Source organism: Pan troglodytes, chromosome 12 (assembly GCF_028858775.2).
Source record: "Pan troglodytes isolate AG18354 chromosome 12, NHGRI_mPanTro3-v2.0_pri, whole genome shotgun sequence".
NCBI classification, from domain to species: Eukaryota; Metazoa; Chordata; class Mammalia; order Primates; family Hominidae; genus Pan; species Pan troglodytes.
In genome coordinates, this window is record NC_072410.2 from 102,258,091 (window position 1) to 102,285,681 (window position 27,591).

General features: G+C 49.2%; 1 protein-coding gene and 1 pseudogene across 3 annotated transcripts in view; both read left to right on the plus strand.

Annotated features, from left to right (window-relative positions):
• The window catches only part of HS1BP3 (HCLS1 binding protein 3), a 33,551-nt gene extending 31,514 nt beyond the window's left edge, over positions 1-2,037 (plus strand). For all 3 annotated transcript variants that reach the window (XM_063789243.1, XM_001141474.7, XM_063789242.1), the window contains exon 7: positions 610-2,037. In XM_063789243.1, the coding sequence (XP_063645313.1) occupies positions 610-868 (259 nt within the window). In that variant the 3' untranslated portion in view covers positions 869-2,037. The remainder of the gene's footprint in view (positions 1-609) is intronic.
• A 102-nt stretch (positions 2,038-2,139) lies between these two features.
• LOC112208154 (small ribosomal subunit protein eS25-like) overlaps positions 2,140-27,591 on the plus strand; it is a 56,891-nt pseudogene continuing 31,439 nt past the window's right edge.

Below are 27,591 nucleotides of genomic sequence, written 5' to 3' on the forward strand. Positions count from 1 at the left end.
TGGCTCAGCACCCCTGGTTATTCTTTCTCTGGCTGAACTTGCTTTGGATGAGGGCTCAGCTTCTAAGGGCCGATGTCCTGTTCCTTCCAACAAAGGCACTGTCACATACCATCCCCTCGAGGTCACTCGGCCTCCTGGGACTCCAGCATCCTCATCTGCATGATAGAAGCACAGTCATGCCTCCCCAGAGTGGCGTTTTGAGGATGAAATATGATAACGTGTCTGAAGTGCTGTACAGAGCGGGAACTCTGTACATAGTAGCTGGTGGTTGTTTCTGAAGGGATTGGAGGGAAAGCCCCCTACAGAAGGCAGCGTGTGTCAAGTGGGGTCACCTGAAGAGCAACTCTCAGGAGGCTGCGTGGGGCCTGCCCTGTGCCTGCTTTGCTGTGGATGGGAGGGAAGGAGAGCCCTGGCCTTTGTGTCTCCTCTGGGCAGGATGGGTGGAGGGGCCGCAGTGGAATGGAGCAGAGCAGGGCAGGGCCTTGACCTGGCCGAGGCTGGGCTCCCTGCAGCTGCCCAGCCCCGTGTGGGCACTGGCATTGCCTGGGGTCTTGTTCCTGTCGCGGGGTGGTAGTGTTATGCTCAGGGTTCCTCCCTGTGGTTCCCTAGAGTTGAAGAGGACTTGGACCAGATTCTGAACCTGGGGGCTGAGCCCAAACCCAAGCCCCAGCTTAAGCCCAAGCCACCAGTGGCAGCTAAGCCGGTGATACCCAGAAAACCAGCTGTTCCCCCCAAAACGGGCCCGGCTGAAGCTGTGGCTGGGCAGCAGAAGCCGCAGGAGCAGATCCAAGCCATGGACGAGATGGACATCTTGCAGTACATCCAGGACCACGATACACCAGCCCAGGCCGCCCCCAGCCTCTTCTGACCCTTCCATGCTGGCCCCTGGCCCAGCAGGCCTGTCTGTGGGGACATCTGTGTGAAGGGAAGGGACTGGGCCCTGCAGGGTCAGAACCTCCCCACCCCCAGGGGAGGCCAGGCAGAAGCCTGGGTCACAGCCCCCAGAACTGCATGGTTCCATTTTCTCCTGGGCTGTGGGGCCAAAGTAGAAGCCTGAGGGCTGCGGGAGCGGCTCTCACCCTAGGAGCCGGAGCCCAACGTGTCTTATTCCCCGTGGACATGAAGGGGAGGGAGGGTGTGGGGATGCCTTGCCAACCAGAAGCCCAGCCCCAAGGATGAAGCAAGACATGTGGGGCCGTAGCGAGGTGTCACATGGGGCAGGGAAGCTTCATGCCCACGGGTTCTGCCAGCCCCAGCACAGACCCAAACTGGGGCTGGGCCTCTAGCCCTCCTCTGCCTCTGTTCGCATAGTAAGAAGGAGTGACCGGGATCCTCCCCTTCCCCTACCCTAAGCTGTAGCCTGGGTGACTGACTGGCCTGAGCCTGGGGTGGGGACGTCCCCAAGCCAAATTACTCCAGGGTCTCTGCTCCTGGTGGCTACCAGGGGCCTGCAGGGTCTGGGTGGGTCTCCCAGGAGAGGAATACTGAGTGGGAGATCGGCTGTCTGGAGTGTTCTGATGCAAGTCTCTCTCTCCTGAGCTTCCTTTTGATGCAAGCTCTAAAGGGAGAAGTCAGGCCCTGCCTCTCCAGGGTATAGACGGCCCTGCGAGGCCCCAGTTCTTCCTCCCTCCCCCTTTCCCAGGAAAGGCCAGCCCAGTCCATGGCCTTCTTGGGCCTCTGGGCACAGAGCCAATGTTCGTCATTGCAGCTCTCAGCAAACTGGGTCATAGCTTTCCCCACAGCTCAGCCTGGGGCCTGGGCAGGGCTCCCAGCCTGCACCGCCTCCCACTGCCAGTGGGGCATGATTCTCTCAGGCTTCTGCCCCGAGGCCTTCGTCGTCCTCAGGGTCTGGACTTGGTCAGTGGCCTTTCACCAGCGGAGCTGCCTTCCCAGGGAGAAGGAGCCATGCGCCAGGGCAGGGCCCGTGCCTTAGACTTCTCCCGACCCCCAGAGCGCTGGCACACAGGTCTAGGCACCACACAGTGCTTTGGAAATTCTCAGTGAATGATGTTTAATAAAGCAAAAAATGTCAAGGTGTCTTTCTTGGATATAATTCTTCATGTTCAGAGCTAGTTTTTTGTTTTGTTTTGTTTTGTTTTTTAATGAAACAGTAGTTTTAAAGGAAATGCAACCACTATTGTTCCTTGGCCCTGTCCTGCCTGGCAGAAGCATTGAGCGGGTGGGACTAGGACCCCAGACCCTTTTCTGATAGACACCAAAGCCAGCCCTGAGGGAGCCCCCGGCTGATGGTGCGGGTGGTTTGCAGCCATCAGTGTTGAGTGTCTCAGCTTCTGGCCCGTGCCAGGACCTGTCTGCTCTGTCCTGCCTGCTCTGTCCTGCATCTGATCACGTCCCTCTCCAGCTGTGCCGCCCTGTCCTGAGCAGCTTCCCCTCCACCAGTGCTAGAGTGAGAGGAAACAGGTGGTTTTGGGGTCGAGAGCTGACTTCCTCCTCCTCCGTCTTAACCCAGGCTCAGAGGGTCAGCTCCCTCCCCAGGGCTCTGAGCCGGCTCTGGGACAGCTCCAGCCCCGGCTCCACCCATTTGCCTTCCCCCTTCACACCCGCCCCTCCTTCCCAGCACTCAGCCCCAGGCCCTGCATCCCTTGCTGACTGCAGCGGAAGGTCTCAGTAGGAGTGGGGAGGGGATGGGGCCAGGTCTTCCTCAGAGAGGTGGCTCCAGCTCTCCATTGGGCTTTGTCACCTCCCTGCCCTTTCTGCACCCTGATGCTGGCTCCCTGCCTCCTGCTCCCCACCTGCTTTGGGTCAAGTGACATAGGAGCAGAGGGCACAGCGGGGTAGGTGGCCACAGGGGCTGGTGCTCTGCTTGGGGTCACTGGCAGAGCCTGGCCTGCCCGTTGTGTATTCATCCACTGTGGGCGCCACCTCCTCAGTGGTCTGGACTCTCTGGACACCATCACAAAGACCCCCAGATATTGATGCTCCAATATCTGTGGCTTGTTCTTCACCCACATGACTGCGACTCATGGCCAATCAATGATCCTTGTCGCCTGATAAAGCCTGTGCCTGTGACCCGTTCCAGCCTGTGTTAGTGATGTTCTTTTCTGTGCCTAGGCTGATGGCAGACCACCAGGGAGGGGAGAGGGGGAGAGGATTGTCCTTTAAAACAATGGACTCAGCCAGGGAAGCTGCCCTGCCCCACTCACCCAGGCTGCTGCTTAGGGTAGGGGAAGGGGAGGATTCTGGTCACTCCTCACTATGCCAACCAAGGCAGAGGAGGCATAGAATCCCAGGCCCAGTGTGGTCATCGGGCCAGTAACTGCACAGCCAAGACCCATGTAGAAAGAAAGAGGACCCCTTTCTGTCTCCAGACCTACCCCCTATTCTCCCACAGTGGAGATGGTCTAGGCTTGGACTGGCCCTGGGGCCCTTTCAGGTCTGACATCAGATGGCCCTGCGTCTCTGTCAGCAAACCCGCCCTGGCCTTCAGGGCTCAGGTTCTTAGATGCAGCTTTAGCCCTGGGACCCAGGGATGCTGAAGTAGAGAGTTCTGTCAACTGAAATCCACTAGAGAACTAGAAACAGGTTCTCAGGGAGCCTGAGAGGCCTCCTGCAGGGACAGAAGGTGGCCTCTATCCCCCGCAAGATTTTGGTTGGAATCTTGTAGCTAAGATTGAGCTGGAGTCCTGGCTCCTGAGGACAGGCAGTTTGGCCATTCTGAGAAGGTCTGCTCAGGCCAGGAGCCTGCAGCTGAGAGTTCCCTGTGGAAGGGAAACAGAAGTTTAATTGGGGACAACACTTGTTTATTTCGAAGCCTGTTGTGAGCCCATGGACAGGATGTACTGTCTATGGCTGGGGTCCCACTGCTCCCTTCCTCCCGGCATTGTTCCTCTTGGGAAGCCGGGAACTCAGGCCAGTTCTGGAAAGTCCCTAGGGCCTTCCCTGGCCAGGCCTGTGTCATGGGCCCCCCTGGAGAGCACCTACCTGTTGAGTACTGGTGTCCCATGACCACGTCCATACAATGTATCTGGGACTAAGTTCACCTCCATGTGCCCCACGGGCTCCTCTGAGTCTCAAGCTCTCACACAAGGTACAGACGAGACAGCACAGTCCAGCCACTCTCTGGGGCCCTGTGGCCTTATTGTCCAGCGACCACCTGGGTGTTGTGTTGACATACTTGGTGCAGTGATTTAATACCCAGTGTCAGGCTGATGTGGAGGGTCATTCCCATTTCTCTAGCTCACCAGCTGCCCAGCTGAGCCAATCCTGGGAAACAGAGAGGGTAACAGAGCTACCAGCATGTCCCCACATAGTGGTCCTGCCTGCTGCTATTGGCTTCATGTGGGTTCACAGCTGCCCAGAGCAAACATAGTCAATGCTCAGAGCCTCCTCAAGGAGCTGAAGTCTCAGCATCAAGCTATGAATGGTCCCACTCACTACAAACTCTGATCGCTCCAAACCATTCCCTGCTTAGCACCCTAAGGCCTTGCAGTTGGGGAAGCTGACTGAGGGGCCGGTGGGGAAGCTGATCCAGGGGCCGGTGGAGGAGCAGTAGGGACTGGCCCTTGAGTTCTCATGCAGCCCACAGCATCCTGTGAAGCAGCAGCCGGGTTCTGTGGGCGCAAACGGCCAGGGTTCCAGTCCAGCTTGGCTGTGTGATATCCCCTCACCCCACAGTGCCAAGTGAAGAGACTTACCCACCCTGGGTCCTGGGAGGAAGCCAGGTAGACTATAAAGTCCTCTACGTGCCTGAAGGAATTTCAGTGGACTGGTCATGCTAGATCCTCACAGAGGGACTTCCCTGCCCGGTACCAGCTAGCTCCTAACAGGAGGTGGCAGGCCACTGGGCAAGTGATCAACAGGCCTGTCAACAGCTCAGTCAAGCCCCCAGCCCCAGTGCTGACCACTGACTTCTATGCCAGGCCTGGCGCTGTGACACACAGAATCCCACGAGGTACACAGATATCCACCCTCCGCTGTGGCTGGCCTCTCACTCCTGTGCTCCGTGGCTCTGGCTACTGGGAAGAGCCAAGCAATTTCATGTGTCGGGTCATGCTCAGGCTAAAGCTACAGCTTCTGAAGTGGGATTATGGGCTCAGCATGTGGCCTCGGTAAGCCGACTCTTTATTGATGACTTTCAGAGGCCTGATGCTTCTCTGCCAACTCAGCACATAGCAGCCGCCTCTGAATGGCTTTTTAAATAAAGCTGGGCTAGCTCTCTCCAGGCCAACTGGCCAATCATGTCGTTTATTTTCCCACATGCAGAGCTCATCCATAAACACTAAGCACGTAATGGGCACCTACCGTGTGCAGTACCTGTTCCAGGCAAGTTGGAGGAAGCAAAGATGAAAAAACTTGAGCCATTAAAGCCAATTCTACCAGGAGCCATGCTGAGCCTCTAGTTTCACTTCTGTTCTCTGGGCCTTCTGCCTGAACCTCAGGCACAACTAAAGGAGGTGCCTCCTCCATGCGGCCCTCTCTGCCTGTCCCTCCCCCTCTGCCACCTGCCAGCATGGACAGTTTGTTACCTGCAGCCTGGGCTCAGCTTTTGTTCCATTTCCTGGAGCTGCCGTGGCAAAGCACCATAAACTGGGTGGCTTTAAACCACAGGAATGTATTATCTCACAGTTCTGGGGGTCACGAGTCTAAAATCAAGGTGTCAGTAGGGCCATGGGCCCTCTGAAATCTCTAGGGAAGGATCCTACTTTGTTTTGTCCTGGCTTCTGGGGGTTTCCTGGCAACACTTGGGGTCCCTTGGTTTATAGCTGTATCACCCCAGCCTCTGCCTTTGTCTTCATATGGGTTTCTCTCCTCTGTGTCTGTGTCTTCACACGGTGTCTTCTCTGTGTCTGTGCCCAAATTTCCCTCTTATAGGAAAGAATACCAGTCACTGGATTACGGCCCACTGTAATCTGATATGACCTCATTTCCCCTTAATTATACCTGCAAAGGCCCTATTTCCAAATAGAAGCACCTTCACAGGGTCCTTGTGGACATGAATTTGAAGGGACGCAATTCAACCCAGTACAGTTACCACCTGTCCTGAGCACGTGGCATTCAGCAGCAAGCAGAGGCCCATTCCATTCTGCAAGGCATGGCCCCTGTGCCATCCCTGTGTACTCTGTGTGTTTCAGCAGTGCCATGTCGGTTTCACTCCCATGTGAGGGGACGTGTCAGGAGGAAGCTGGGCAGGCAGTAGTGTGTGTAGACACCCACCACGGGCCATCATTATAAAGTTCTGTCCTTTGCAGCTGCTGCCAGAAACGTCAAATTCTCTCTATCAAAAGCTGGATCTCTTTATTAAATAGTGAAATGACTCCTTAGATAACATGTGGCACAAACTGGAGAGCTGGTGACACTCAGAGCTATCCTGGCTGGCAGGCGGGCAGCGGCGTTCCTTCCTTCCTTCCTCCAGCAGTGCCCCTCTGGAGAAGGCCTTCCCTGGCTGGACCAGCGCTGTCTGTTCAGAGCCACAGGCAGCTGAGTCCTGGGGCTCCCCCTTGCCATCACCCCATTATCCTCTCGCTGGCCTCCGAGGGAGTCGGAAAGGGCTCTGAGGATGCTGGCAGTGGGAACTAAAGGCTTCCGGAGCATGGGAGCTGCAGGCCAACTGCCTTTACTGCTGCCTTCTCAAGCTGGTTTTCTTCCTTTGCTGAGATCGCCCTTGACGTCTCCACAGTGTGTTTCTGTTTTTCCTTTTGGTGTTATCGCCACTTTGCTGATTTTCCCCTAACAAGTGCTCTAGGTCCCAGAGGGCAATGTTTTTCTGGATTAGAAAGTAGAACAGCTGATTTCTTGCCCACCTGTTTCTCAGACATCAGAAGCTGCAGAGAGGCTGAGCTTGACTCAGTCCCCCCTCTCCCCAGATGGCTTCATTTTACACCTAGGCTGGTTCTAGGACCCTAAATTGGGCTCTGTCTGCTTGTATGGGTGGCCCTAGGATTTGCATCGGGACCTCACAGTCTATAAAATCCGTGGCTGTGGAATGGAAAATGGTGCAGCACTTTGGGAAATAGATTTAGCAGTTTTTAAAACAAGTAAACATAAATGTACCACACAACTCAGCAATTCCACTCCTAGGCATATACCTAAAGAGAAAGAGAAATATATGTCCACTCAAAGGCTTGTACACAGATGTTCATAGCAGCTTTATTTATCACAGCCAAAAAGTGGAAACAATGGAAAAGCCTCTCGGCTGGTGAATGGATAAACTAAATGCAGTAAATCCATATAATGGAATATTATTAGATCACAAAAACGAATGGAGTGATACATGCTGCAATATGGATCTACCTCAAATACATCATGTTAAGTGACAGAAGCTAGACTCAAAAGACCACCTGTTGTATGATTCTATGTATATGAAATTTCCAGGACAAATCTACAGAGACAGAAAGATTAGTGGTTGCTTCAAGCAGAGGTTGGAACTAACAGTGACTGCAAAAGGGCACAAAGAATCTTTCCCAGGGTGATAGAAATGCTCTAAAGTTGGCTTGTTGTGATGCTTGCACAATTTGATAAGTTTACTCAAATTGTTCAATTGTACACTTAAAATGGGTGATGTTTACGGTATATAAATTATATCTCAATAAAACTGTTAGGATAATTTAATGATTGGAAAAAGAAGGAAACCAACAAATCCATAGGCAGCAGAGTGCAGAGACTAAAAATGTGAGCCAACTCCTGGCTTTTGGGCTTCCCGGCTGTGTGACCCTGGGCCAGTTACTTAACCTCTCTGTGCCCCAATTTCCTCCTCTATAAAATGGGGGTAACAATTTTACCTGCCTCATTAGGGTAGTATAAGGCTAAATGAGTTAATATTTGTAAAGTTATTTGAACAATACCTGATGCATAGTATTCATTATATGTGTGTAATTAACATTCTGTTGAAATTCTGTTAAGCTGCTGTCTATTGGGCTATGAGGAATCCTAGAGTTTGAGTACTCCCTCTCTTCATCTGAGAGTGAACACCAGACATCTTCGTGGAAAGGGGTGCTGATGGCTTGCTCTCCATGGAGGGTGGTTGTAGGTGCGGGAGGAGGCTGTGCCACCCTCTGCCATCTCTCAGCTTCTCTGAACCCCACGCTGCTGAGCAGGGTGATGGCCTGCTTCTGCTGCCTCACCGTGGGGTGGGGGGCATGGGAATGGGCACATACAAAACCACTGGAGACCCAGAAAGGGGCCCTGGGATTGAGGGACCCTGTGTCCAGGGGGCCCTGGTATGTGACTGGGGGCTGGATCCAGGTGGGTCATGGAGGTCTACAAAAGGGAGGGTAGATGGAACGAACTGGAAATGAGCCATTCTGACAAGGAATAATGTCAACAGGACTGCGGCAGCGGGGAGTACATTCCAGCTCACCCCACACTCAGAGCAACAACAGCTCCCCAGCACCATGGAGACAGGAAGTAAACACATCCGTTTCCCTCTCCTGGTCCCTGAACTTTGAGCATGATGTGGTCAAGTGGAGAGAGGTTTCTGGCAGTCCCAGCGGCCCATGGCCAGGCTGGCCTGTATCCCTTTGTCTTTACCCCTTGGGATTTCCCAGCTTCCTTATCAACCCTCAATCACTTTGGGAGGGAGTGAGCCAGCGTTCCCCCTTCCTTCGAAAAGAAGCCACACACACAAAGACTTAGACACGAATGTTCATAGCAACGTTATTCATAAGGGTTCCTCCCCCAAAGGAAACAACCCAAATATCCATCAAACAAACGGTCAATGAACAAGCAAACAGTGGCACATGGATGCAGCGGAATGCTGTGCAGCGTCAAAAAGGAAAAACCCTCTAATAGACATGCCACAATGGATATCACAAACATGCTAAGTGAAAGAAGCCAGACCCCAGAACTATATCTTGTATGATCCCACGTATATGAAGCTCTAGAAAAGGCAAAACTGTAGTGACAGAAAGCAGACCCATGGTTGCCAGGGGCTGGGGATGGGCAGGACAGGAGTGGTTGGCTGCAAGGGGCCATGAGGCAGCTTTTGGGAGTGATGGAAGTGTGCTACACTGTGAGCATGACTATAAACATTCACCAAAACTCATCAAACTGTGCACTTAAAATGGGAACATTTGATTGTACGCGAATTATATCTCAATATACCTGTGGAAACCACAGTACAAAACTGAACATACTCTTACCATACTCTCCAGCATTTGTGCTCCTTGGTATTTACCCAAAGGAGTTAAAACTTATGTCCTCACAAAAATCTGTACATGGATGCTTATAGCAGCTTGATTCACAATTACCAAGACTTGGGAGCAACCAAGATGTCCTTTGGTAGGTGAATGAGTAAACAGACTGCAGTACATCCAGGTGATGATTCCACTGAGCGTTTAATTCAGTGCTAAAAAGAAATGTGCTATCGAGCCACGAAAAGATATGGAGGAAACTTAAATGCATATTACTAGGTGAAAGAAGGCAATCTGAAAAGGCTATAAATGTTGTATGATTCCAGCTATCTGACCTGGAAAAGGCAAAACCACAGAGACCATAAAGAGATCAGTGGTTTCTGGGGTTCGAGGGGAAGAGAGAGATGAATAGGAGGAGCACAGAGGATTTTTAGGGCAAAAACTTATCTGTATGATACTCTCATGGTGGATCCGTGGCATTATTCAATAGTTTAAACCTACAGAATGCACCGCACCAAGAGTGAATCCTAATGTATGCTATGGCTCTGGGTGATAAGGAGGTGTCCATGTGTCCATGTAGGTTCACTGGTAAATGTCCCACTCTGGTGCAGGCTGTTGCTGGTGGGCGAGGCTGTGCATGTGTGGGGGCAGGAGGCATGTGGGGACTTTGTACTCTCTGTTCAATTGTGCTGTGAACCTAAAACTGCTCTTTAAAAAAAACTACTTAAAAATAAAAAAAGAACCACAGGGAGGAAGCTCATGAAGTAGAAGATGCCTGCTGCCCCAAGATACCTGGTATCCCCAGACCATGCCCCACCTTTGGTGATAGCCCCCACAGTCCCCAGGGTACCTGGGCTCCAAGTGAGGCTTAGCAAACGTTTCACTGATGGTGGGAGGGGTTTCCAGTCCAGTAAATGGGAAAAACTGAGTCAAGGGGCTGGGGGCACCCTCTGAGGGAAAGGACACCTCCAGAGTCCTCTGGAGCAATGAGGGGTCAGAATCCTCAATTGGCCTGGAAGTCCTGGCACCAACTGGCCTTTGTTCCTTGACAGCATCTCTCTCCTCCTCTGTATGATTCCCAGCTTTTCTTTTTCTTCCTCTAGTTACCCTGTGTTGTCCTGGACAGGTGAATGGGGAGAATTAACTGCATGGTGGCTCAGGGCCTACTGGCGCAGTATGGGATGACACACAGCTGAGCAAATCCACAGAGCGGCTCAGCCCAACCTTCCCTCCTCTCCCCCACTCCTGGAATGAAGCCAAGAGGAGCCTCAGTATTCGGAAAACTGTTCAGTGTGCTCCCTAGAGAAGGCTCCAAGAGCCTGAGCTACAACAGGCCTCACGAGAACAGGCCTTTTCCTGGAGGAGAGCTCAGAGGTCCGCCCGGGCCCCTGGAACGGCTTTGAAGTGGCAATCTTACTGAAGGTCTCCACCAGGACCCCTTTGGCTTGGGGAGTGCATGGTCCTTTGCTGGGATGCAGGAAGGCTGCTGTGGGTTCTCATGTGGCAGAGAGTGAGGACTAGAGCCCTGAGAACCTGACTTCTCACAGGCACTATTAGAGCAGCAGGCCAGGATCCTGATGCAGCACCTGGCGGCCTCTGCCCCCCAGGACGGTGCTCATCCTGCAGCTACCCATGGGTGGAGAGCCACAGAGCAGGGGCCCTTGAACACCTGTGTTTCTTGGATGGGCATCAGTTCTCTCTGGGCTCCTGCCAATCAGGCCAACAAGGTTTTGGGGTTTGTTTTCCCTGTAGCCAGGCGGGCTCAGACATAGCTCTTCTCAGCAAGCCTGACCTCTTAGGCTTTTCAGGACCTCAGCATTTATGAAGTGTGCCTCAGGCCTCTTCATGCTCAGGGCTGTGGGAGAGGGCCAGGGAGGAGAGATGCATGACTAGTTGGAGCCACATGAGTGAGGCATAGGAACTCCGCAAAAAACTCTTGGTTTGAAAGATAGGGCACTGAATCAGAAAGTGGAGGGCAGAGGTGGGGACTAGAGGATGTGAGTGTGGCAAAGGCTGGAGAACTGGTTTCCTTGGGGCAGCAGAGTGAGCAAGGGTGACAGCTGGACACCCTGGAGAAAGTAGAGGATGAGCCAATGAGAGTCAAGAAAACACTTGGTGAAAGACAGAAATCTTTGCCCGAAGATCAGGAACAAGACAGGATGCCCGTTTCTGCTACTTCTTTTTTTTTTTTTTTTTTTGAAACGGAGTTTCGCTCTTGTTGCCCAGGCTGGGGTGCAATGGTGTGATCATGGCTCACTGCAAACTCCACCTCCCGGGTTCAAGAGATTCTCCTGCCTCAGTCTCCCAAGTAGCTGGGATTACAGGCATGCGCCACCACAGCCAGCTAATTTTGTATTTTTAGTAGAGACGGGGTTTCACCATGTTGGTCAGGCTGGTCTCGAACTCCCAACCTCAGGTGATCCGCCCGCGTCGGCCTCCCAAAGTGCTGGGATTACAGGCATGAGCCACCACACCCGGCCCATTTCTGCTACTTCTATGCAATATTGTACTGGAAGTTCTAGCCAGAGAAACTAGGCAAGAAAAAAAAAAGACATCTAGATAGTAAAATAAGCAGGAGAACCACATTTATTTGCAGATGACATGATCTTACATGTAGCTGATACTAAAGAATCTACAAAAAAAACTATTATAGCTAATATATGAATTTGACAAAGTTGAAGGATACAATATTAACACAAAATTAGTTATATTTCTATACACACTACAAAAGGAAAATCAAGAAAACGATTCAATTTACAATAGCACCAAACACAATAAAATAACTAGAAATGAATTTAACAAAGGGAGGGGAAGACTTGAACATTGAAAACTATGTAACACTGCTGAAAGAAATTAAATAAAATTTAAGAAAATAAAAAGACATTCCATGTTCATTGATTAGAAGACTTGATATTGTTAAAATGACAGTAATCTCCAAATAGATCTACAGATTTAATGCCATGCTTATCAAAATCCCAATGTGATGTTTTTACAGAAATGGAAAAGCTAATCCTAAAATTTGTATGGAATTACAAGGGACCCTGAATAGCTAAAGCAATCTTCAAAAAGAAGAGCAAAGTTGGAGGACTTATACTTCCCAATTTCAAAAGTCACTACAAAGTTACAGTAATCAAAACAGTGTGGCACTGGCACAGGATAGACATATAGATCAATTGGATGGAATTAAGAGTCCAGATATAAACTCATACACGTGTGGCACTTGATTTATGACAAGGGTGCCAAGACCATTCCATGCAGAATAGCCTCCCAAGAAATTGTATTGGAGGGGACATCCACGTGTAAAAGAATGAAGTCAGAGGCCAGGTGTGGTGGCTCATGCCTGTAATCCCAGCACATTGGGAGGCTGAGGTGGGCAGATCACTTGAGGTCAGGAGTTTGAGACCAGCCTGGCCAACATGGTGAAACCCTGTCTCTTCTAAAAATACAAAAATTAGCTGGGCATAGTCATGGGTGTCTGTAACTCCAGCTACTCAGGAGGCCAAGGCAGGAGAATTGCTTGAACCTGGGAGGTGGAGGTTGCAGTGAGCTGAGACCACACCACTGCACTCCAGCCTGGGCGATGGAGCAAGACTCTGTCTCAAAAAAAAAAAAGAATGAAGTTGCACCCTACCTCATACCATATGCAAAAATTAACTCAACATAAATCAAAGACCTAAATATAAGAGCTATTACTATAAAACTCTTAATAAAAATATAGGGTAAGTCTTCATGACCTGAGATTTGGCCATGGATTATTAGATATGACACCAAGAGCACAAGCGGCCAAAAAAAAAAATAAAAAGATAAATTGATGAATTTATCGAAACTAAAAACTTTTGTGCTTCCAAGGACAACATCAAGAGAGTGAAAGACAACACAAAGAATAGGACAAAATGTTTGCAAACCATATATCGTTTAAGGATCTAGTGTCTAGAATATATAAAGAACTCCTACAACTCAACAACAAATAACCCAATTTAAAAATTGGCATAGGATTTACATAGGCATTTCTTCAAAGAAAATATACAAAGGACCAACAAACACATGAAAATATGTTCAGTGTCTTTTTGTCTGACATCTTAGCGAGGCTGTAGTGTTCACCGCTGCTCTCTGAGCTTTGCAATGCCACCCAAGGACAAGAAGAAGAAGAAAGGCGCTGGAAAGTTGGCCAGGAAAGACAAAGACCCAGTAAGCAAATCCGGGGACAAGGCCAAAAGGAAGAAGTGCTCCAACGACATAGTTCGGGACAAGCCCAATAACTTAGTTTTGTTTGACAAAACTAACTAAGACAAACCCTGTAAGGAAGTTCCCAACTGTAAACTTATAAGCCCAGCTATGGTGTCTGAGAGACTGAAGATTTGAGTCTCCCTGGCCAGGGCAGCCTTCAGGAGCTCCTTAGCAAAGGACTCATCAAACTGGTTTCAAAGCAGAGTTCAAGTAATTTATACCAGAAATACCAAGGGTGGAGATGCTCCAGCTGCTGGTGAAGACGCATGAACAGGTCCAACCAACTGTACATTTAGAAAAATAAAACTTTATTAAATCAAAGAAAAAGAAAATATGCTCAATGAAGTCATTAGTCAAAAATATACAAATCAAAACCACAATGAGATACCCACTTAAACCTATTCAGATGGCTAGAATTTTTTTTTTGAAAGAAAAATAACAAATGTTGGTGAGGATGTAGAGGAACTGAAAGCTTCATACCCTGCTGATAGGAATGTAAAATGGTATGGTCAATATGGAAAATAGTGTGGTGGTTCCTCAAGAAGTAAAATAGAATTACTGTATGACCCAGAACTCCACTCCTAGGGATATGCCCCAAAGAATTGAAGACAGGGGTTCAAACAAAACTCATGCAAGAATGTTCCTAGTGGCACTATTCACAATAGCTAAAAGGTGGAAACAACATAAACATCCATCAGTGGAAGAACAAATCAACAAAATATGGTCTATCCATCCAATAGAATATTATTGAGTCATAAAGAACAGCCCTAAAGTATTAGTACAAGAAGTGCTGACACACACTAGGACATGGATGAACCTTGAAAACATTCAGCTGAGTGAAAGAAGCCAGTCACCAAGGGCCACACATTGTAGGATACCATTTATATGAAATACCCAGAAAAGACAGATTTAAAGAGACAGAAGAAGGTAGGTAGCTGGTTGCCAGGGGCTGGGAGTGGGGGGAGGTATAGGTTTTCCTTTGGGGGTGTTGAAATGTTCCAGAAGTCAATAGCAACGAGAGTTGTACAGCTTTGTAAATAACTAAACACCACTGAATTGTACCCTTTAAAATGGTTAAAATGGTAAATTTTATATGATATGTATTTTACCACCGCCACCACCAAAAACAAAAAGTTTACCTAGGACATGATGGGAACAAAAGGAAGGTGGCCTTGCCTGCCAGGCCGAGGCCTTGGAGTCATCGGTGATGAGGGGTGGGGGTGACATGGAAAGCCTGAAGGGTGTGGAGGATGGAAGGCATGAAGCAAGTGGGGGGTGCAACCTGTGTCTATAGATGATGCTGAAATCCTGATGAGGAGAAGCTGGGGAGCCATGGGGCTCCCAGATTTGGGAAGCTCGTGTGTGTTTGTGCACTTCCTGTGAATAATAAGAGCTGGGACTTGTCTGTCTTGGCTGCATCTAAACTGAAGACAAATTCTCCCCTGGTTTGGCAGGAAACATTTGAAGCTATTGCCAAGACATCTGTTTCATCATTCTTGGCAACAAAAGGCATCCTGAGAGACTCAAGGCTGGAACTGGGAACATCCATGATTCTTTTTCCTTTTCTCCCGTGGGACTTTAAATGAACGCTCCCAACCTCAAGGAGCCTGGGCTGCAGAGAATCTGGTGTTTAGGGAGAGAAATGAGTCGGAGTGGGGATGGGAGGGCAGGTAGTGCAACCAGGTGAGGCCCAAGCATATCCTGAAAACCCAGACTCCGTGGCAGAGTCTCTCTCAGGGGATGGGATGGAAGCATCTCCCCTCCTCTGTGACCTGCTTGGCTTCTGGCATGAAGAAACTGGGGGAACTGGCCCAGAAGAAAGAACACAGGTTTTGCTGTCAGACAGGCTGGATGTGAATCCCGGCTTGCTCACTCTCTAAGCCACCTTGAGCCAGTCTCTGTGCTCTCATCTGTAAAAAGGGTACTCAATGTCTACTCCACAGATTTGTTGTTGCAATTCAGGGAGGTGCTCACGTGAAACATAAGCAGAGCCTGGCTCACTGGAGTGGCTCAGGACATGCTCCTGGAATCCTCCAGAGAATTGGGCTGAGAGGCCACTGAGCCAGGCTCACCTATCCCTGGACCTCAGTCGACCTGTCTCTAACACGAGGGGCCTGATGCTGACTTTCTGTAATATCATGACAGAGAACTCCATGCCCAAGGCTGTCCCGGGGCAGTCTTTAAAAGCAGGCTCCTTATTCAGGGGCTGAGAGAAGCAGAATGTGGGGTGTAGACTAGAAAGCTACTGATTCTGCAGCTGAGGGGTGAATGACCACTGAAGTGTAGACAGCCTCTTAGACCATCCCCGAGGCTCCATGGGGAACAGGGGCAAAAGAGGCATCCTCAGCTACACTGCAGCTCCTGCCTTCCAGAACCTCCCCTGAGTTTCTCAGCCCCTTAAGGTCTGATGAATTGTTATTTAAATATTTAAACATCATCAAGAGCACCTGTTAATTTCCAAAAAGGGAATCTGCAGGCCCCACTCATTTAGGATGTTGGGCACCTTCTGAGGGCAGGGGTCTTGGAGGGCCCTCTGGGAAGCAGCGGACTGGGCTCCTACCGAGCTCCAGCACTCTCTAGACCCAGTGCAGGCCCACTGGGCATCAGGCATAGCTGTCTCCATTTTAGGGAGATGAAGCGATTTGTGTGAGGAGCTTACATAGCTGGGAAGCGGCTGAGCCGGAGTTAGAACCCATCTCTGGAGGGCCACGTAGGACCTGGGTTCCCATTAACAGTCTACTGAGTAGGCCAAGCATGGTGGCTTCCATTATTTTTTTTAAAACGGCTTCATTGAGATATAATTCATGTACCATATAATTCACTCACTTAAGGTGTAAATTCAATAGTTGTATTACATTCATAGAGTTGTACAAATACTACCACAATCAATTTTATATTTTCATCACTTCTAAAAGAAACTCTATACTCCTTAGCCATCAAACCCCAATCTCTCTATCCCCTCAACGTTAAGCAATAACTAATCTACTTTCTATCTCTCTCTATTTGCGCATTCTGGACATTTTATATACATGGGATAATGTAATATGTGGATTTTTGGTAATTCTGACCTCTTTCGCCTAGCATACTGCTTTCAAGGGTCATCCATGTTGCAGCATGTATCAGGAGACCTGGGCCATTCCTTTCTAGGGCTGGATAACAATTCTTTGCATGGCTTTACCGCATTTTGTTTATCCATTCATTAGTTAATAAGCATTTGGCTTTTTTTCACCTTTTGGCTATTGTGAATAATGTTGCTGTGAACATTCATGTGCAGTTTTGGTGTGGACCTATGTTTCTATTTCTCTTGGACATATACCTAAGAGTAGAATTGCTGGATTATATGGTGATTCTATGTTTAACTTTTTGAGGAACTTCCAGACTGTTTTCTAAAGTAATTGTGCCATCTTATATTCCCACCAGCATGATATGAAGGTTCCCATTTCTCCACCTCCTCCCTAACAATGGTTAATATCTGTCTTTTTGATGACAGCCATCCTCATGAATGTGAAGTGACAGCTCATGGTGGTTTTGATTTGTATCTGATGACTAATGATGTTGAGCACCTTTTTTGGTGCTTGTTATTAGCCATTTGTATATCTTGTTTGGAGAAATGTCTATCTAGATCTTTTGCCCATTTTTATATTGTGTTGTCTTTTTATTATTGAGTTTTCAAAAAGAGCTTCTTATGTATTCCCGATAAACCTTATCAGATATATAATTTGCAAATATTTTCTCCCATTCTGTGGGCTGTATTTTCACTTTCTTGATAGTGTCCTTTGAAGCACAAAACTTTAAAATTTTGATGACTTCTAATTTATCTAGTTTTTCCTCATGGGCTTGTGCTTTTGGTGTCATCGACTTTCCAGTTTTTAAAAACAATATTTAACATAGACAAATTTGACCATACCAAAACAGTCATCAGATTTCAAAAAGTGTATACAAAATGAGCAATCATAAGGATTTGAGAATCTGTTAAAGAGCTATTGATGTTTTGGTTTTTTTCAAGCTCACACTTTAAAAACTTCTTTTTTATACTCCACTTTATTCCAAAAATAATTTGATACCACTTTTGAAAATTTGAATAAGACAAAAAGATACCATAAATAAACAATTCTGAGCAAAATGAAAGTATGCATCTTGCGATGAAACCAAAAGTAAATTCCGTGCATAGAATTACATACACAGAGCTTGCCAGTGACCAAAGCAAAGAGGGAAATACAGTTATTTATTAATATAAGATTTGCAGGCATATGACATAAAAATGTATCTGTAGTTTAGAAGAGACGTTGCTCTTTCTGGCACGGAGGCCAGAAATAAATTCCCCCCGCATGGCTCCTCCTAAAAGGAGAATGTGTTTGAATTTATCAGCTAGAAGAGAGTAGGTCTTGCTCTCTTCTAGCTGATAAATTCAAACACATGGATGACGTCCCTGATAACCTATCTCCTCACAGCCCAATTTTCTTTCCTTTGTATTTCCAAACCCACATCTTTCTGTCTTCCTGCCAACAGTTTCGCCACACACAAAATTGTCCTTGCTGTAGTAATCTTTCAAAAAACACAAATATGAGCCCCTTGCTTCCTTTCTTGAAATTCTTCAACAACTCCCAACTGCCCTGATAAAATCCAAACTCTTCAACATAACTTACACGATATGAGAATGGCGTGAACCTGGAAGGTGGAGCTTGCACTGAGCCGAGATCACGCCACTGCACTCCAGCCTGGGCAACAGAGCAAGACTCTGTCTCAAAAAAAAAAAAAAAAAAAAAAAAAAAAAAAAAAAAAAAAAAAAGACACACTTGAAAACTGGGTGATTTATAAAGGAAAGAGGTTTAATGGAATCCCAGTTCCACATGGCTGGGGAGGCCTCACAATCATGGTGGAAGACAAAGGAAGAGCAAAGGGACCTCTTACATGGCGGCAGGCAAGAGCGACTTGTGCAGGAAAATTTCCGTTTATAAAATCATCAGGTCTCGTGAAACTTGCAACCACGAGAACAGCACAGGAAAGACCCGCCCCCATGATTCAATTACCTCCCACCGGGTCCCTCCCACAGCATGTGGGAATTATGGGAACTACAATTCAAGATGAGATATGGGTGGGGTCACAGCCAAACCATATCAAACCCTCACTCGGATCTGCGTTCTCTTAGTTTATTCACACTTCTAACAAGCATGTGTGTTTTTCCAAGATGACGGCAGATTAGAAGCACCAAATTAAAGTGGCAAAGAGTTGCTACAGAATACTGATACTGATGGTTTATCAGTAGTGAAAGAAACTGGAAAATTATAAAAAGCAAGTCTAGATACTCAGTAAGGGAAGTAATCTGAAGCTGCTCAGTGCAGATACAAACTCTTCTGCTTAGCCAACAGCCCTGAAGATCAGCATATTATGTGATATGGTAGAATCTGCACCTTTCACAATGATGAAGCTAATGATAAACTATTTTCATTGTACTCAATTGCAAGAAGGCATGAGAATATGCAGTACTGTTTAGAATAATTTTCTTATACACTGGTTAATGTAAAACAAATTTTTAAAATATTAGTACTTGAATTAATAAAATATTAGTTAAAAAGAAAGTTTAACTCTCCGAAACAGAGCCCTCTTGTGGGTTTCATTAACTGAAGTTTGACTCCAGAGGGAAAGAATGACCACTCCACCCTAGAATTCTCTGCACCAATTTTTAAAAGAATAAAAAATTTTTGAAATACAAGAGAAATATATTTTTTTTATAAAAATACAGATAAACCAAAGGAAGAAAAAGAATTACACACAATCTCACTTTTCAAAGATAACCACTCACATTTTAAAAGATTTTTCTTCTATATTTTCACTGTCTATACATATGTATATGAGTTTTTAAACAAAAATGTTGCTTATTTACAGTTTTTGTGAACTTGTTTCCACATATCATGAGGATTTTAATGTAGAAAATACAATCAGCATTGTCATTTGAATGTCCACAATCCCTGCTATTTTATGGCTGGTCTGTGTGTTACGCAGACGTCTGTTGAACATTTGCATTATTTCAGATTTTTCTGCTCCTGCTCTGATTCTGGGCCCCAGGGTGACTTTGTGGCTGATGCTGGAACCATTCTCTTTGGTTTGCTGGGTTCTCTGTGACTTGAAAGCATGATACATCTCCTGCTAGGGCCGTTGCGACTTGTAATAATGGCGCTTTGTGGTTTAACGAGAACAGGGCTCTATTAATCCCTCTTTGTCTGACCTCAGCCAACCTCGCCCTCAGTGGAAGCAGGATTCTTAGGCCCTTGGGACCCTATTGAGCTGTTGTCATAGTGATTGGTGCCAGCGGCAGGGTCACTGGGCCAGTGTCCCTAACCAGACCACCTCTGTCTTAATGACACCCGTAGATCACAGTTGTTCATTCCCAAGCGTGGCAAGAAAAGGGACTAACAGGCTACAAGTCCAGTTTGGTCCGACTGCACAGAGGCTGGGCTGTTGAAGCTTTCTGAGGCCTGGCATTACTCTCCCCAGGAAGGAAGCTTAACTGATTTGGCCAAAGAGCCCCCAAGGGTCCCCCTGGGACCACTCTCAGGCCCCTGAGGGCTCGCATCTGGAATCAGCTCTCACTGCTGTAACTAAGGCTCGTGAGGAACGCAGGCAGACAGGCTGCCTGTGACTTCACAGAGTGGAATTTCTTGTCACTTCATGGCAGGGCTGAATGAACCTTGGAGATTATCAGGCCTGTCTCCCTGGGGAACAGATGGGGAAACTGAGGCACAAGGAGCCGGACCTGATGCTGGCATATCAAGGGCACAGTGCTAATCAGGCAGTCCCTCCCTACCTCCCACCTCCAAAGAAGAACATGTTTGGAGTCTCTTGTAAAACAATTGTTATTTTTACTGTAAGCTTTTGAAGTCAGATCTTTAAAAAAAAAAACAGAGTGTGTGTGTGTGTGTGTGTGTGTGTGTGTATTACACAAGAAGTCCATGAATACATTTTCCTTGAAAATAAAATGGAACATGGCAGATAAGGCTCAAAGCCCCTTTGACCTCTGTCCACAATCCCAGCCTGTCTCCAGAGATAGCATCCCGGTTTGGTGCGTATCCAAATCTGATTTTAAAATACCTAAAGCTCATTTGCCTGCCTTGGGTGGCCTGGACAATTGGGGTGACACAGGCCACGTCCCTAACTGGGCACGAGCCCAGGCAGCTCGCTGGGACAGCGGGCACCCGTTGGCTGCCTGTGGCTGGCAGGATTGCCAACATGGGATGTACTTCCCTGATCCAGGGCAGGGGAAGGGAGGAAGAGTGGGACCTATGGGTACTGCTGTGTCCTCACTCCCCCTGGGGCCAGGACAGCTCCTCCACCTTCTTGTCCCAGTTCCTGTTCCAGAATCCCAGCAGCCCCAGCTACTGGCCCGGATTGGTTGCCGGGAGTCTGAAAAGAATAGACACGTTTCCACCAGGATTTAGCAGCATCTCCAGCAGGCCACAGGCCCCCAGGGGCGGTGCTGAGGCTGTGGGCTCCTGCGCTTGTCTCTGGTTTCCACCGACCTCACCCCATTCCCCCCACTCCCCACTGCCCTCCCTAGTATCTGTCCCTTCCCTCCCGGGACCCCTTGTCAGGGAGAAGCTGAGCTGACCATCTCAGTACTCCCTGGAGAAGAAAGGGGGAAGTTTACAAGAAGAATATAAAGAGCCCAATTATATATTCAGAGAAGTACCGGTCCCTGGCCTGTTAGGAACCGGGCTGCACAGCAGAAGGTGAGCAGCAGGCCAGTAAAGCTTCATCCGTATTTGCAGCCACTCCCCATTGCTGGCACTACTGCCTGAGCTTCACCTCCTGTCAGATCAGCGGCAGCATTAGATTCTCTCAGGAGTGCGAGCCCCATTGTGCATGCGAGCCCTTGCTCATGCAAGAGATCTTGGTTGTGTGCTCCTTATGAGAATCTAATGCCTGACGATCTATCACTGTCTCTCATCCCCTGAAGGTGGGACCATCTAGTTGCAGGCAAACAAGCTCAGGGCTCCCACTGATTCTACATTATGGTGAGTTAGATCATTATTTCATTATATATTACAACATAATAATAATAGAAATAAAGTGCACCAAAAATGTAATGTGCTTGAGTCATCCCCAAACCATCCCTCCATCTCCAGTTTGTGGAAAAATTGTCTTCTGATTTTTGTCTTCCCAGATGCCAAAAAGGTTAGGGACTGCTGAAGTAGGGGACCTGACCCCCAACTTTTAGCTGCCTGACCTACCCAGCCAGGATTGTCCCTCCTCACCAGGGCTGAGCCTGGCTCTAGGCACTGAGGCAGGGAGTCTTCGATAAGGAGGCAGCCGGCTCCCCTGCCAGGCCCTCTCATCACAGCCCAGAAAGGATCATAAAAATCTTGAAAACAACAGCAAGGGTTTACGGGCTGGGAAACAGGAAGCAGGTCTTCTTTCCTTGAATCCTCCTAGTCCCATTCTATGAGAACCATCTATGATCTCAGTGCAAACTGTCTAGATTTCCATAATAAATGCATAGATACCATATTCAGCACTTTCCAGGGTTGTTTTTCTTTAATCAGCAAGAATTTTTTTTTTTCTCAAGCAAAAAATCTTCCCCAGAGCGTTGACATGCATGGCATATAAAATCAGTAAGAGGGGAGGTTTCTCCATGTGGAGAATTCTGCTTGGCAGAGGTACTCTAATGTTCTGTGGAATCGCTGAGGTTTCTACAGCACAGTTTGATCACCTCTCATGGAAATCAACTTCCTTTTCTTAGAGCTGAGAACGCCAACGTGGAAGGTGAAGGCTTGCTGAAACCCCCAGCAAGTCGGTGGTAGAACCAGGAAGGCCCAGGTCGCCTGGAGCTCCGTCCAGGGCTCTAAAACCAGTACAAGACCTTCCTTAGCCTGAAACGATAAATTTAGACAAAATCAGAGCTATGAGGACACTTTGCTAGTCCAAGGCTGCCAGGGGAATGGTGTTGCCGTGGTTACCCTGGCCCAGGAAGTGACCTTTTGCTCCAAAGTCCTAGAACAGATGCCTGCTTCCTGCTGGGCTCAGGGAGGAAGTCAATAAGGGGATGGCCAGGACTGTGGCCAAGGGCCTCATGCTGCTTCTGGCCTGTAAACTCCATGTTCTGAGGCCATGTCATAAACACAGAGGGGACCCTGGGGCCCTGGAGTGGCGGCCTGTGTCTCCCCTGGGCCTCCCTTTTAAGGAGGGATTAGAGATGACTCCAGCTCAGCCCTTTTATGTGGCCTTAATGGGAACCATGGCTGGATCCTAAACACATTCAAGTTGCCCAAATCCTACCCACGGAGTCCAGGGAGCCATGGCACCTGCTGGCTGCCATGGGTCTGTAATGAACGATTCTGATGGGGTACCTATGAGGGTCCAGCCCAGGAAACGCAGAGGGGGAAAAACGTCAGGCCCTGAAGGAGCTGAGATTTGTGTGTAGGACAAACGGAGAAATGGGTACTTCAGACACAGCAGGAGGAAGGCTGTGATGGGGAGAAGGACGGAGTACAGCACAGAAAGGGGAAGAAGGGACCACTCTGCCCACATGTATGTGGGTGGGGGGAAGAGATAAAAGTAATTCTCTTAGTCCTTTCAGGCTGCTATAAAAGATGCCATAGACTGGGTGACTATAAACAACAGAAATGTATAGCTCGCAGTTCTGGAGGCTGAGAAGCCCAAGGTCAAGGCATCAGTTGATTTGGTGCCTGGTGAGGGCCTGCTGTCTGGTTCACAGAATGCTATCTTCTCACTATGTCCTCACATGTGAAAGTGGCAAGGCAGCTCCCTGGAGCCTCTTTTATAAGGTCACTAATTCTATTCATGAGAGCTTTACCCTCATGACCTAATGCCTGCTCTAAGGCCTCACCTTCTAATACCAGCGCCTTGGGGGTTTAGGTTTGAGCAGATGAATAGAATCTTGGAGGAACACAAATATTCAGATACTAGCAATAAGCTTCCTGGAGGAGGCGGTATCCTAGCTGGGGTTTTGAAGGAGTTTTGACAAAGCAGCTAGTATCAAAATACTAAAGGGCCAAGGCAGGAGCGAGAGGTATCTGGTACACCCAGAGGTGGGATTAGAGCAGTGTCACTGGGAAGGAGGGGAGAGTTGTGAGAGCTTTAGAAAGTTGAGTCACATCCTGTGGGTCAGCGGTTTTCAAGCTACTGTGCCCTAAGGAGCCCTAGGTTTGGTGAAAAGACCTCAGGGCAGAAGGTAAGCTCTGGACCACTCTGCTTTACATTTCAGGACTCCACACAGGATCACCTTTGAACTAAGGTCCCAGTGATTAAGAAAGAACGTGGGAAACTGTCATCAGCCATGCGGGAAGCTCTTGTTGGTTAGTCTAAGGCTCTGTCTCCTGGTATGACCTTTTTTTTTGGCCACTTGGAGGTGTCAGGGGCCCCAAGAGGCCTGCTCCCCTGATGGGCCGTGATGGATGGACGTGACCATCACCTCTGCCCACTTCCCTGCCCAGCAGGGGACTGTGGAGACAACTCCAGCCAGCGGCTTCCTTGGCTTTGAGGCTAGTTGTCTGTGGTCTCATTTGCATTTATGTCACGGAAGAGTCAGCAGGAACCAAAGATAGACCTAGGGAAGAAACCAGCCATGTCGAGGAAGGGCCGCAGCGCAGAGCAGGCTGCAGTCCCTTCTCAGAGAGTCAGGCAGGCAGGCACGGGCTGTGGCCAGAATCACTGGTTGCTACAGGATCAGCAAGGCCCAGCCCAAACCCTCCCTCCTCCAGGAAGCCCTCCTGCTGCCTCAGGGGAACTCCCTCTTTCTGTGCCTCTGTGCCTCTGTTAGAGCAGGAGTCACTGTGAGGAGGAGGAGGATGATAGGGTTCTGCTCCTGGTGAGTGCCTGGTGAGGAGTTTTCTATGCATGACCTGGACCCCCAGGGCACCTTTGTACAAATTAGAAAAGGATCCCCCTTCCCGTGGGTAGACACAGCTCTGTCCCAGGGTAGACACAGCTCTGTCCCAGGGTAGACACAGCTCTGTTCCAGGGTAGATACAGCTCTGTCCCAGGGTAGACACAGCTCTGTTCCCGGGCCATGGCGTTTCTGTGGGTCATAGCCATCCGTCCAGACTGAAAAGGAGACAGCTGCTGTGATCTCTGCCCACAGCTGGGAAACTGAGGCCATGTCACATTAGGGCACCTTCTCCCAAGGCTGCCGAGGCTCTCACTCCCTGCTCCAGCTGTGCAGGCTACAAGAATGTCTCTCTCATTCAGGGAAGTGGCATGCCGGGCTCTGTCTATCCCGAGATGCTATGATCTGAGTGTCTTTTTACTCCCGACAACGTGTATGTTGAAATTCTCACCAGCAAGGTGAGGGTGTGGGAGGTGGGGCCTTCGGAAGAGATTAGGGCATAGGACAGAGCTCTCCTGTTTGGGATTAATGCCCTTATAAAAGAGACCTGAGGAAAACCCCTTTGCCCCTTCCATCCATGAAGATGCAGCAAGACACCCCCCTCCAGGAATCAGAGAGCCAGCCCTCCCAGACACCGAAGCTGCTGACACCTTGATCTGGAACTTTCAGCCTCCAGAACTGTGAGAAATACATGTCTGCCATTTCTAAGCCACCCCATCCACGGTATTTTGTTGCAGCAGCCTGAATGGATTGAGACAGGGGACCTCACTTCCAGCGAGTCTCAGAGGGCACTTGGCTAGGCCCAGCTAGAGGCTGGCCTTGTTGCTGCAAATCCTGAGCCAGAGGACAGCCTCTGCCACCAAGCACTATGGCCACCTGAGAGACAAAACACAGAGCAGGGCCCTAGCCTAACTGCCCTGCGACTTCAACCCTAGCATAGGGAAGGAGCCGTCTCTCCATTGGGTCATTGATGCCTTCCCAGCAGGCAGGCCATGCCAGCTGCCTCAATGCACCAAAGTAAGCTCAAAAAGGATTTGTGATGCCATCAGCCACTCATTTCAGACCCATTCACCTCCTCCAGGATCTTTTCTCTATCATCAGGCATCCATAGACTCACGTGGACGTGTTGCCCAAAGCCCACTCACAAAGCATCTAACCCAGCCTTAGCACACCTGGGCCCCCGCTCTCCCCACACCCATGGCAGATGTCACTAATGGATCACTGCACTTCTTCCTGTTAAGCCTGGATTGAACCTCAGAATCCTTCTCAACCCAGTGGCACAGCCAGAGCCATCTGAGTTGGAATGTGTAAGACGCAAGCTATTGTAGCCATCCCCGAGGGGTCGATGCCCAGATTTAAAGATGACAAAACTGGGGACCAGCAACAGGAAGGAAATTGTGCCAGTCACAGAGCCCATCAGCAGCAGAGACATGGCAAGAAGCCCATGTCCCTCTTCTGAAATGGAGGCTGTGGTGGTTTTCATCAGGGAAGTTTTAGGGGACTCTTCACAGTTAGTGTTGCAGGCCCTGGGGCAGCCCTTGTACATTCCTTCAATGCCGGCCCTGGAGGCCCATATCCCAGGCTTGAGTGCATCAAAAGGACCCACTCTTCCATCCCCGTGGCGGCTCCAGGGATCAGCAGGGGCAGCAGGGCAGTCCTGACCTTCATACACAGTTCCCTGCACACACTCGGCTAACTGTGACCAGGGTGAGAGCGGGCGCAGTGGGGGAAGGTTGTGGGAGGAAGGGTCAAGGGCCTCTGGTGACTCATGATGTAGGCTCAGGGAGTGTTTGCTGAGCTAACATGTCTGGCTCGAAAAAGAGGATCACCAGAGGCTGAAGTGCGGGGGCCTCATGAGAACCGAGGTACACCAGGAGCTCAGAGGTGGGGCCAGCATGTTCTGGGGGTGTCTTCAAAGGCTTCCGGCAGCTCAGAGTTCAGCCTGAGCAAACTCTTGCTCATTCATTCACTCATTCATTCAGCCAAGGTCAACTAGTGTCAAGCGTTGTTCTAGCCGCTGGGACACAGCAGTGAACAAAACTGACAAAACAAGCCTGTGGCCTAGGGGAGGGGAGACAATGAACGACATAAATGAGGAGAAGGCCGGCACGTGCGATGGTGACGAGTGGTAGGGAAGAGAGAAGGCAGGTGAGGAAGAGGGAGTGTTCCGGGAAGGTTGCAGGTTTAGACACGTGGCCAGGGAGGGCCTGGCCATACCAAACAATTGACTAAACCTGACGATGCTGATGGAGGAAGCGTGTGGACCCTGGGGGAAAGGCCAGCATCTGCCAAGGCCCTGAAGCAGGAACATGGTGTGCTGGGGGGACAGTGGGGGGCCAGGGCTGGAGGTCAGGGGTGGTGGGGTAGACAGTGGGAGGTTGGAAGTCATGGATAAGGCCAGATCCTGAAGGGCCTTGAAGCACAGAGTAATGACTTGGGATTTTCCTTAAGGAGGTGATATCGTGGGTTGAATTCTTGCCCCCAAAAAAGCCATGTTCGCATCCTAACCCCTGGAACGTGTGAATGTGACTTTATTTGGAAAAGGAATCTGTGGATGAAATTAAATTAAGGATCTCAAGATGAGATCATCCTGTGTTATCCAGGTGGGCCTTAAATCCAATCACAGGTGTTTCTGTAAGAGACACACAGTGGAGAAGAGAAGGCCACGTGAAGGCTGAGGCAGGGATGGGCGTGGTGCTGCCACCAGCGGGGGAACGCCAGGAACTGGAAGAGGCAAAGAAGGACCCTGTGAGGGAGCGGGGTCCTGCTGACACCTCAACTTCAGACTTCTGGCCTCCAGGGCTGTGAGAGGAGACTTTTCAAGCCATCCAGTTTGTGGTCATTTGCTATGACTGCCCTGGGAAACTGATCCTGATGGGAAGCCCTTGGAAGCTCTTGAGCGGAGGAGGGACATGCTCTCCTGGGCTTACTCCTAGCTGCGTAGGAGAGTCTGAGCCGGGCAGGGACAGAGCTGTCGGGGAGTCACTGCGGTGATACAGGTGAGTGATGGCTAGAACTGTGATGGATGGGGGAGGTCAGAAGAGAGGGACAGGCCCGAAAGGGGAAGTAGGAATGGGGGGGCGGGGTGGGGGAGGTGGATGGCCAGACAGGGAATCCCTTGAGGAAACCCAGGGGTTGTGGCGGATTTTGTGATGCAACCTCTGCCTCCCGGGTTCAAGCAATTCTAGTGCCTCAGCCTCCCAAAAAGCTGGGATTACGGACATGCATCACCATACCCAGCTAATTTTTGCAGCCCTCTGGGGGTTGCAGAGCAGGGCACGTATGTGAGAGAGGGGCTCAGGAGAACAGTGTGACCAAGGGAGGTGTCCTCCTGGAAACCTTCACCCCAGCCTAGAAGCACAGGATAGGAACCAACTTCCTCCAGGGCCAGCTTTCTGGCCTCGATGCTGGGGCTGTTCTGTCCTTGGACCA